This window comes from Nerophis ophidion, linkage group LG09, assembly GCF_033978795.1.
Source record: "Nerophis ophidion isolate RoL-2023_Sa linkage group LG09, RoL_Noph_v1.0, whole genome shotgun sequence".
Classification (NCBI taxonomy): Eukaryota; Metazoa; Chordata; class Actinopteri; order Syngnathiformes; family Syngnathidae; genus Nerophis; species Nerophis ophidion.
In genome coordinates, this window is record NC_084619.1 from 67,985,378 (window position 1) to 67,998,208 (window position 12,831).

Consider the following 12,831-nt stretch of genomic DNA (forward strand, 5'->3'; position numbering starts at 1 on the left):
AATAAAGTTTATGAGTTCGAACATCAAATATGTTGTCTTTGTAGTGCATTCAACTGAATATGGGTTGAAAAAGATTTGCAAGTCATTGTATTCCGTTTATATTTACATCTAACACAATTTCCCAACTCATATGGAAACAGGGTATATATGTATATGTATATATATATATATATATATATATATATATATATATATATATATATATATATATATATATATGTATATATGTGTGTGTATATATGGATAGGGATAAGTGGATTTGAAGTGCAGCCTTGTTGTTTCCTTGGCCAGCAAGCATAACCGAGTTCTTCAATAACAACCCTCCAAGATGACGACCAGCATTATTATCCAAGCAGCTCGTACGAGCAAAAGGCCATTTTAGTTCCATTTGGCCGCGCACTGAAGGCCATTAAATTAGTTGATATATTTTTTGGGAAAACAGCGGTACTGATAAAAGATGAGAACGTAGAACAAAATACTATTTTTCTAACATTTATTTGGATTGAAATATGGAGTTGATTTATTTTATAGTTCCTCCTTTCCTTTGAACTTTTTCATCACTGACTTAACAGCATTCGTTGGCGGGAATCAATTCATAAACAGTGATTCATAAATTCCTCAAATAACTTCATTATTTGGAAGCAAAATCCTTTTTTGCAAGCTGTGAGCTAAATAGAGCCGAAAGTATTCACAATCCAATCAAAGCTTGTTCACATTTGCTTTGTTCCAAACCATTAAAAAATAAACATGAAGAATCATACATTAAACATTTTTAAACATGACTATAATACATTCATCATTATTATTTTGTACATAACATGTTTATTCTATTTTGTTTCTTTCTTTCTTATCTCCTAGATGTTTCTTTTGGATACGACCTGCAGGTTTCTGTACAGCAAGTCATCATAAATCAGAGAAAGATGTTTCTGTCGTGCACATGACAGGAAACTCTTTAAAATAAACTTCAACCCTCTATTTATCATTCATCAGTTGAAGGCTTAAATACGTTGCAACAAAAATATTCACACATCGAAAATGTGATCCCCAGGAATGTCATCTATTGACATTGTCATTCGATTGATAAATATTATCAATCTGTTTAAAATACTATATTTTCCTTATTAGTGTACTTATTTATTTAGATTTGATTCATTTTAATTAGGATTCTGTCATTGAAATCATATATTTAGTTATACATCTGTGTTGACCCTGCGATGAAGTAGCGACTTGTCCAGGGTGCACCCCGCCTCCCGCCCGAGTGCAGCTGAGATAGGCTCCAGCGGCCCCAGCTACCCCAAAAAAAAGGACAAGCGGTAGAAAATGAATGGATGGATGGATATCCGTTACCTTTTTTCTCTGATTGACTGGGAGAAACCACACAGTTGCACTGCTTTAGTTACCAAATACAAACCCCGTTTCCATATGAGTTGGGAAATTGTGTTAGATGTAAATATAAACAGAATACAATGATTTGCAAATCCTTTTCAACCCATATTCAGTTGAATATGCTACAAAGACAACATAAATACTGGTAAAGTTGAGGAATGCTCATCAAACACTTATATGGAACATCCCACAGGTGTGCAGGCTAATTGGGAACAGGTGGGTGCCATGATTGGGTATAAAAGCAGCTTCCGTGAAATGCTAAGTAATTCACAAACAAGGATGGGGCGAGGGTCACCACTTTGTAAGCAAATTGTTGAACAGTTTTAGAACAACATTTCTCAACGAGCTATTGCAAGGAATTTAGGGATTTTACCATCTACGGTCCGTAAAATCATCAAAAAGTTCAGAGAATCTGGAGAAATCACTGCACGTAAGCGATGATATTACGGACTTTTGATCCCTCAGGCGGTACTGCATCAAAACCGACATCAGTGTGTAAAGGATATCACTACATGGGTTCAGGAACACTTCATAAAACCACTGTCAGTAACTGCAGTTGGTCGCTACATCAGTAAGTGTTAGTTAAAACTCTACTATGCAAAGCCAAACCCATTTATCAACAACACCCAGGAACGCCGTCGGCTTGGCTGGGCCCGAGCTCATCTAAGATGGACTGATGCAAATTGGAAAGGTGTTCTGTGGTCTGATGAGTCCACATTTCAAATTGTATTTGGAAACAGAGGACGTGGTGTCCTCCAAAACAAAGAGGAAAACAACCATTCGCATCGTTATAGGCACAAAGTTGAAAAGCCAGCATCTGTGATGGTATGGGGGTGTATTAGTGCCCAAGGCATGGGTAACTTACACATCTGTGAAGGCACCATTTTTGCTGAAAGGTCCATACAGGTTTTGGAACAACATATGTTGTCATCCAAGCAACGTTATCATGGACGCCCCTGCTTATTTCAGCAAGACAGGTGTTACAACAGCGTGGCTTCATAAAAAAAGAGTGCAGGTACTTTCCTGGCCCGCCTGCAGTCCAGACCTGTCTCCCATTAAAAATGTGTGGCGCATTATGAAGCGTAAAATACGACAGCGGAGACCTCGGACTGATGAACGACTGAAGCTCTACATAAAACAAAAATGGGAAAGAATTCCACTTTCAAAGCTTCAACAATTAGTTTCCTCAGTTTCCAAACGTTTATTGAGTGTTGTTAAAAGAAAAGGTGATGTACCACAGTGGTGAACATGCCCTTTCCCAACTACTTTGGCACGTAAGTTAATTATTATTTGCAAAAAAATATATAAAGTTTATCAGTTTGAACATCAGATATGTTGTCTTTGTAGCATATTCAACTGAATATGGGTTGAAAAGGATTTGCAAATCATTGTATTCCGTTTTTATTTACATCTAACACAATTTCCCAACTCATATGGAAACGGGGTTTGTACTATATTTTCCTTATTAGTGTACTTATTGATTTAGATTCGTATTCATTTTTAGTTATGATTCTGTCATTGAAAACATATATTTAGTTTGACCTTTTTTCTCTGATTGACTGGGAGAAACCACACAGTTGCACTGCTTTAGTTACCAAATATGTTTCCTCCCATGAAATCAGCCATATTTTTAGGGGGGGGTTCAGGCAGGGTAAATATCAAGCAGACGTCAAGACGCTTAATCACGAACTAGCTCAGCGACTACGACACGAGTACATACAAACCTGCGTGCTTAAATGACATCAAGGTAATGGCCGCTCTTCTTCACAGCCGGTGTCATGGCGTCCAAACACACTTTTAAATACCATCTATGTGGTAAACAAAGTTGCTTTGGCTTCACTTTTTGAAGTGGACTCAACACAGAGAGAGAGAGAGAGCATGCTGTTGTCAGAAGTCCAAAAAGAAGTGACTTTTCCCACAGAATAAAGTCAGGATAGAACATTTGGACACGTGTTTGAGTACAAGCTACGAAGCAGACTGGCCGTCATTGAGCGACGTACTTGTGTTGGCTCCTTTTTGGACCGCAGCCCAGTGGAAAAGCAAAGAAGTAAAGTAAAGACGTTTGGATCACAATCACAAGGGCGTGGCTGCGGCACAAAAAACGACATTTTCAGACCTTTTCCAGGCAGTTGGTGCAGGGGCCAAGCTAGAAACTGTCCTGTTCTGGTGCAGATCCGGTTCATAGCAGGAAAGCGTCATTCCATCGGACTTTTTTCATGTTCAGTTTGGTTCCGTGGATTGATTTCTTGACACGGCACATTAAAAAAAAAAAGCCCAGTTCACCAAAGTGCTGCACGGACATCAACATTTTGTAATAGCAAAATACGAACCCCGTTTCCATATGAGTTGGGAAATTGTGTTAGATGTAAATATAAACAGAATACAATGATTTGCAAATCCTTTTCAACCCATATTCAGTTGAATATGCTACAAAGACAACATATTTGATTTTTTGTGTGTGCAAATAATCATTAACTTTAGAATTTCATGCCAGCAACACGTGACAAAGAAGTTGGGAAAGGTGGCAATGAATACCGATAAAGTTGAGGAATGCTCATCAAACACTTATTGGGAACATCCCACAGGTGTACAGGCTCATTGGCAACAGGTGGGTGCCATGATTGGGTATAAAAGCAGCTTCCCAAAAAATGCTCAGTCTTTCACAAGAAAGGATGGGGCGAGGTACACCCCTTTGTCCACAACTGCGTGAGCAAATAGTCAAACAGTTTAAGAACAACGTTTCTCAAAGTGCAACTGCAAGAAATTTAGGGATTTCAACATCTACGCTCCATAATATCATCAAAAGGTTCAGAGAATATGGAGAAATAACTCCACGTAAGCGGCATGGCCGGAAACCAGACGGCACTGTATCAAAAACCGACATCAATCTCTAAAGGATATCACCACATGGGCTCAGGAACACTTCAGAAAACCACTGTCACTAAATACAGTTCATCGCTACATCTGTAAGTGCAAGTTAAAGCTCTACTATGCAAAGCGAAAGCCATTTGTCAACAACATCCAGAAACGCCGCCGGCTTCTCTGGGCCCGAGATCATCTAAGATGGACTGATGCAAAGTGGAAAAGTGTTCTGTGGTCTGACGAGTCCACATTCCAGATTTTTTTTAGGAAATATTCGACATCGTGTCATCCGGACCAAAGGGGAAGCGAACCATCCAGACTGTTATCGACGCAAAGTTCAAAAGCCAGTATCTGTGATGGTATGGGGGTGCATTAGTGCCCAAGGCATGGGTAACTTACACATCTGTGAAGGCACCATTAACGCTGAAAGGAACATACAGGTTTTGGAACAACATATGCTGCCATTTAAGCGCCGTCTTTTTCATGGACGCCCCTGCTTATTTCAGCAAGCCACATTCAGCACGTGCTACAACAGCATGGCTTCGTAAAAAAAGAAGCGGGTACTTTCCTGGCCCGCCTGCAGTCCAGACCTGTCTCTCATGGAAAATGTGTGGCGCATTATGAAGCGTAAAATACGACAGCGGAGACCCCGGACTGTTGAACGACTGAAGCTCTACATAAAACAAGAATGGGAAAGAATTCCACTTTCAAAGCTTCAACAATTAGTTTCCTCAGTTCCCAAATGTTTATTGAGTGTTGTTAAAAGAAAAGGTGATGTAACACAGTGGTGAACATGCCCTTTCCCAACTACTTTGGCACGTGTTGCAGCCATGAAATTCTAAGTTAATGATTATTTGCAAAAAAAAAAAAAGTTGATGAGTTTGAACATCAAATATGTTGTCTTTGTAGCATATTCAACTGAATATGGGTTGAAAAGGATTTGCAAATCATTGTATTCTGTTTATATTTACATCTAACACAATTTCCCAACTCATATGGAAACGGGGTTTGTAATAAAAAGATGAAAGAAGAAATAAAAAGAAAGAAGATCTCCCGCCTGAGTGGACTTGAGTAAAAAGACTAGATTGAAAAGTCCTCAGACCTGATGGAGCGTGGAAGGTTGTTCTAGCACTCATGCAGGAAAGAAGCAGCAGGTGGCGCTGTGCTGCCACTTCAGGCCTGGCATGGAACTGCACGCTCTTGTTAGGATCAACTCTCCAATTGGGTGGCGTAGGTGTACCTAATCAAGTGTCCGCCTCTTAGGGGAGGAGCTAGGGTCTTTACCTGCGGCGCCCTCTTGGCCAAGGATGGCGGCCGTGGCGTCCAACATGTCAGAGCCCCGTGGTGACTTGTGTCACTTCACAGCTCGGATCCTCGCCGCCGCCGCCGTCACGCCGGCCAGAGTCCACGGACGTCTCCGCCACGGCTAGTCATACCTGCAGGAGATCACATGACACACTAGTCATACCTGCAGGAGATCACATGACACACTAGTCAGGCCTGCAGGAGATCACATGACACACTAGTCAGGCCTGCAGGAGGTCACATGACACACTAGTCATGCCTGCAGGAGATCACATGACACACTAGTCAGGCCTGCAGGAGATCACATGACACACTAGTCAGGCCTGCAGGAGATCACATGACACACTAGTCAGGCCTGCAGGAGATCACATGACACACTAGTCAGGCCTGCAGGAGATCACATGACACACTAGTCAGGCCTGCAGGAGATCACATGACACACTAGTCAGGCCTGCAGGAGATCACATGACACACTAGTCAGGCCTGCAGGAGATCACATGACACACTAGTCAGGCCTGCAGGAGATCACATGACACACTAGTCATGCCTGCAGGAGATCACATGACACACTAGTCATGCCTGCAGGAGATCACATGACACACTAGTCAGGCCTGCAGGAGATCACATGACACACTAGTCAGGCCTGCAGGAGATCACATGACACACTAGTCAGGCCTGCAGGAGATCACATGACACACTAGTCAGGCCTGCAGGAGATCACATGACACACTGGTCATGCCTGCAGGAGATCACATGACACACTAGTCATGCCTGCAGGAGATCACATGACACACTGGTCAGGCCTGCAGGAGATCACATGACACACTAGTCAGGCCTGCAGGAGATCACATGACACACTAGTCAGGCCTGCAGGAGATCACATGACACACTAGTCAGGCCTGCAGGAGATCACATGACACACTAGTCAGGCCTGCAGGAGATCACATGACACACTAGTCAGGCCTGCAGGAGATCACATGACACACTAGTCAGGCCTGCAGGAGATCACATGACACACTAGTCATGCCTGCAGGATATCACATGACACACTAGTCATGCCTGCAGGAGATCACATGACACACTAGTCAGGCCTGCAGGAGATCACATGACACACTAGTCAGGCCTGCAGGAGATCACATGACACACTAGTCAGGCCTGCAGGAGATCACATGACACACTAGTCAGGCCTGCAGGAGATCACATGACACACTAGTCATGCCTGCAGGAGATCACATGACACACTAGTCATGCCTGCAGGGGATCATAGTCATGCCTGCAGGAGATCACATGACACACTAATCATGCCTGCAGGAGAGGAGATCACATGACACACTAGTCATGCCTGCAGGAGATCATTTTCATGCCTGCAGGAGATCACATGACACACTAGTTGTGCCTGCAGGAGATCACATGACACACTAGTCATGCCTGCAGGAGATCACATGACACACTAGTTATGCCTGCAGGAGATCACATGACACACTAGTTATGCCTGCAGGAGATCACATGACACACTAGTCATGCCTGCAGGAGATCACATGACACACTAGTCAGGCCTGCAGGAGATCACATGACACACTAGTCAGGCCTGCAGGGGATCACATGACACACTAGTCATACCTGCAGGAGATCACATGACACACTGGTCAGGCCTGCAGGAGATCACATGACACACTAGTCAGGCCTGCAGGAGATCACATGACACACTAGTCAGGCCTGAAGGAGATCACATGACACACTAGTCATGCCTGCAGGAGATCACATGACGCACTTGTGTTTTATTTGGAAATAAAAGCTTTTTAAAAACTACTTCCAAAACCTCTCTGTGGTGGCTGATGTAAGACAACATAAAGACAACATAAAGGCAGCGAGTGAGCGGTGAAATCGACTAAAACGCCTTTTAAACAATTCCTTTAGAAAATATAAAATGTTTTTTTTAATTCTGAATTGATTTCGAATTTAAGAATCGCAGGTCAGAAAGTATGTGAGTGGATCTCTAGTATTTTATTTAAATGTTGGGATCAGTTTCACCAGCATTGGACCAGGGGGTCTCCTACTTTTGTGACCAGGAACACCTCACACAACACTTGACTCCGCAAGTACCACCATAATGACAACATTAAAATACAGTAGTGTAGTAGACCTAAGTATTCATTAAGTACCAACCTAATGACAACATTAAAATACAGTAGTGTAGTAGACCTAAGTATTCATTAAGTACCACCATAATGAAAACATTAAAATACAGTAGTGTAGTAGACCTAAGTATTCATTAAGTACCACCATAACGACAACATTAAAATACAGTAGTGTAGTAGACCTAAGTATTCATCAAGTACCAACATAATGACAACATTAAAATACAGTAGTGTAGTAGACCTAAGTATTCATTAAGTACCAACCTAATGACAACATTAAAATACAGTAGTGTAGTAGACCTAAGTATTCATCAAGTACCACCATAATGTCAAGATTAAAATACAGTAGTGTAGTAGACCTAAGTATTCATTAAGTACCACCATAATGAAAACATTAAAATACAGTAGTATAGTAGACCTAAGTATTCATTAAGTACCACCATAACGACAACATTAAAATACAGTAGTGTAGTAGACCTAAGTATTCATTAAGTACCACCATAATGACAACATTATAATACAGTAGTGTAGTAGACCTAAGTATTCATTAAGTACCACCATAATGACAACATTAAATACAGTAGTGTAGTAGACTTAAGTATTCATCAAGTACCAGTATAATGACAACATTAAATACAGTAGTGTAGTAGACCTAAGTATTCATCAAGTACCACCATAATGACAACATTAATACAGTAGTGTAATAGACCTAAGTATTCATCAAGTACCACCATAATGACAACATTAATACAGTAGTGTAGTAGACCTAAGTATTCATTAAGTACCACCATAATGACAACATTAAATACAGTAGTGTAGTAGACCTAAGTATTCATTAAGTACCAGCATAATGACAACATTAAATACAGTAGTGCAGTAGACCTAAGTATTCATTAAGTACCACCATAATGACAACATTAAATACAGTAGTGTAGTAGACCTAAGTATTCATCAAGTACCACCCCCATGACCAACAGTAAAACACACAGCACAGTAGGACTAAGTAGTCATTAAAAACAAGTACATGTAGTATTTTTGACATTGAATGTAGAAACGAAACACCCATTCTAAATCAATTCAACATTTTCAAACATCTTTTTTTTTTCTTTTTTTAAAGGGCTTTTTTTTAGTCCATTTCGATGCTCACACATCATTGACAGTGAAACTCCACATGTAGTACTTTTGCTATGTGGAACATCATTGACAGTGAAACTCCACATGCGGTACATTTTCTGCGTGGATCATCATTGACAGTGAAACTCCACATGCAGTACATTTTCTGTGTGGAACATCATTGGCAGTGAAACTCCACATGTAGTTCATTTTCTGCGTGGAACATCATTGACAGTGAAACTCCACATGCAGTACATTTTCTGTGTGGAACATCATTGACAGTGAAACTCCACATGTAGTACATTTACTTTGTGGAACATCATTGACAGTGAAACTCCACATGCAGTACATTTTCTGTGTGGAACATCATTGACAGTGAAACTCCACATGCAGTTCATTTTCCGCGTGGAACATCATTGACAGTGAAACCCCACATGCAGTACATTTTCTGTGTGGAACATCATTGACAGTGAAACTCCACATGTAGTACTTTTGCTGTGTGGAACATCATTGACAGTGAAACTCCACATGCGGTACATTTTCTGCGTGGTTCATCATTGACAGTGAAACTCCACATGCAGTACATCTTCTGTGTGGATCATCATTGACAGTGAAACTCCACATGTAGTACATTTACTGTGTGGAACATCATTGACAGTGAAACTCCACATGCAGTACATTTTCTGTGTGGAACATCATTGACAGTGAAACTCCACATGCAGTACATTTTCTGTGTGGAACATCATTGACAGTGAAACTCCACATGTAGTACTTTTGTTTTGTGGAACATCATTGACAGTGAAACTCCACATGCGGTACATTTTCTGTTTGGATCATCATTGACAGTGAAACTCCACATGCAGTACATTTTCCGCGTGGAACATCATTGACAGTGAAACCCCACATGCAGTTAATTTTCTCCGTGGAACATCATTGACAGTGAAACTCCACATGCAGTTAATTTTCTGTGTGGAACATCATTGACAGTGAAACTCCACATGCAGTTCTTTTTCTGTGTGGAACATCATTGACAGTGAAACTCCACATGTAGTACATTTTCTGCGTGGAACATCATTGACAGTGAAACTCCACATGCAGTACATTTTCTGTGTGGAACATCATTGACAGTGAAACTCCACATGCAGTACATTTTCTGTGTGGAACATCATTGACAGTGAAACTCCACATGCAGTACATTTTCTGTGTGGAACAACATTGACAGTGAAACTCCACATGCAGTACATTTTCTGTGTGGAACATCATTGAAAGTAAAACTCCACATGTAGTACTTTTGTTTTGTGGAACATCATTGACAGTGAAACTCCACATTCAGTACATTTTCTGTGTGGAACATCATTGACAGTGAAACTCCACATGCAGTACATTTTCTGCGTGGAACATCATTGACAGTGAAACTCCACATGTACAGTAGTACTTTTGCTGTGTGGAACATCATTGACACACACACACACACACACACACACACACACACACACACACAGATACACACCTGTTGATCGGACCTGTCTCCCGTCAGCGTGCTGTTACGCTGGCCTTGCGGCGTCTTGCGTCCGGCGGCTGCGTGGCGTGAGGAGCTGTGGACGTCCATCAGCGAGGGGCTGGACGAGCAGAACTCTCGGAAGCAGCGCTTGAAGTTCTCGTCCAAGTATCCGTAGAGGACGGGGTTGAGGCTGCTGCGGGGCGACACACACACAGTCAGATAGACACACAGACAGACAGACAGACAGACAGGGTGCTACCTGTTGGTGTATCCCAGGGTGATGCAGAAGTGCCAGGTGATGGTCTGCAGGGTGGAGCTGGGGATGTTGACGAGGGCGCTGATGATGACGAAGATGTGGATGGGGGTCCAGCAGACGATGAAGACGGCCACCACCACCAGCACCATGCGTGTGATGCGCCGTAGGTTCCTGTCCTTCTCCTGGCAAGCAAGAAGAGTCAGACGCCCGCCTGACATTTCTTCTTTGCTAATCAGGAGCACGTTCAGTCTGCTCGTTAATCAATTAGCAGCCCACAGCAAACCTTATCAATCATGGAGGGCCTGGGAGAATCAAAGATCATCTATACGCCAGCCGTGCTCGGCTCTTTTTTTAGCAGTCCACTTCAAAATCACATGTCAAAGATCCTCTATGGGACAGCAGCACCGCTGTTTTAGACCAAATTGCAAGTCAAAGATCCTCTATATGACAGCAGCACCGCTGTTTTCATAAAAGGTAATGCAAAGTTATGAGACAGAGATCCTCTCTATGACAGAAGCACTGCAGTTTTAATAAAAGGTAATGCAAAGTCATGAGACAGAGATCCTCTATATGACAGACGTACTGCCTTTTAGTCAAAGATCCTCCACATGACAGAGGCACTCTGCTGTTTTAAGGAAGCGACTTCAAAGTCTCTAGTCAAAGATCCTCTATATGACAGCAGCACCGCTGTTTTAGACAAAATCACATGTAAAGGATCCTCTATATGACAGCAGCACCGCTGTTTTAGACAATATCGCATGTCAAAGATCCTCTATATAACAGCAGCACCGCTGTTTTAGACAAAATCACATGTCAAAGATCCTCTATATGACAGCAGCACCGCTGTTTTAGACAATATCACATGTCAAAGATCCTCTACATGACAGCAGCACCGCTGTTTTAGACAATATCACATGTCAAAGATCCTCTATATAACAGCAGCACCGCTGTTTTAGACAAAATCACATGTCAAAGATCCTCTATATGACAGCAGCACCGCTGTTTTAGACAAAATTGCAAGTCAAAGATCCTCTATATGACAGCAGCACCGCTGTTTTAGACAAAATCGCATGTCAAAGATCCTCTATATGACAGCTGCACCGCTGTTTTAGACAAAATCACATGTCAAAGATCCTCTACATGACAGCAGCACCGCTGTTTTAGACAAAATCACATGTCAAAGATCCTCTAAATGACAGCAGCACCGCTGTTTTAGACAAAATCGCATGTCAAAGATCCTCTATATTACAGCAGCACCGCTGTTTTAGACAAAATCGCATGTCAAAGAACCTCTATATGACAGCAGCACCGCTGTTTTAGACAAAATCACATGTCAAAGATCCTCTATATGACAGCAGCACCTCTGTTTTAGACAAAATTGCATGTCTAAGATCCTCTGTATGACAGAAGCACCGCTGTTTTGGACAAAATTTTAAGTCAAAGATCCTCTATATGACAGCAGCACCGCTGTTTTAGACAATATCACATGTCAAAGATCCTCTATATAACAGCAGCACCGCTGTTATAGACAAAATCGGATGTCAAAGAACCTCTATATGACGGCAGCACCGCTGTTTTAGAAAAAAACGCATGTCAAAGATCCTCTATATAACAGCAGCACCGCTGTTTTAGACAAAATCGCATGTCAACGATCCTCTATATGACGGCAGCACCGCTGTTTTAGACAAAATTGCAAGTCAAAGATCCCTTGTATGACAGAAGCACCGCTGTTTTAGACAAAATCACAAGTCAAAGATCCTCTATATGACAGCAGCACCGCTGTTTTAGACAAAATCACATGTCAAAGATCCTCAATATGACAGAAGCACCACTGTTTTAGACAAAATCGCATGTCAAAGATCCTCTATATGAAAGCAACACTTCTATTGTAAGACATTTACTACCAAATCGGAAGTCAAAGATCCTCTAAATGACTGCTGTTTTAAACATTTGCTACCAAATCACCACTCAAAGATCCTCTATATGACAGAAGCACTGCCGTTTAGTCAAAGATCCTCTATGTGACGGAGGCACTCCACTGTTTTAAGGTAGCGACTTCAAAGTCTCTAGTCAAAGATCCTCTATATGACAGATTCACTCTATTGTGTTTTAGAAATCTACTGCAAAATCACGACACAAAGATCCTCTATATGAAAGCAACACTACTATCTTAGACGTTTACTACAAAATCGCAAGTCAAAGATCTTCTGTATGACAGAAGCACTACTGGTTTAGACATTTACTACCAAATCACAAGTCAAAGATCCTCT

General features: G+C 41.6%; 1 protein-coding gene across 1 annotated transcript in view; it reads right to left on the bottom strand.

The window, feature by feature from the left end:
* Positions 1-3,799: 3,799 nt before the first annotated feature.
* Positions 3,800-12,831, bottom strand: part of oprm1 (opioid receptor, mu 1) — a 46,076-nt gene continuing 37,044 nt past the window's right edge. Inside the window, exons 4-6 of the mRNA XM_061911643.1 lie at positions 10,565-10,743; positions 10,315-10,498; positions 3,800-5,684 (exon numbers count right to left, since the gene is read on the bottom strand). Coding sequence (XP_061767627.1) covers positions 5,679-5,684; positions 10,315-10,498; positions 10,565-10,743 — 369 coding nt within the window. The 3' untranslated portion in view covers positions 3,800-5,678. The remainder of the gene's footprint in view (positions 5,685-10,314; positions 10,499-10,564; positions 10,744-12,831) is intronic.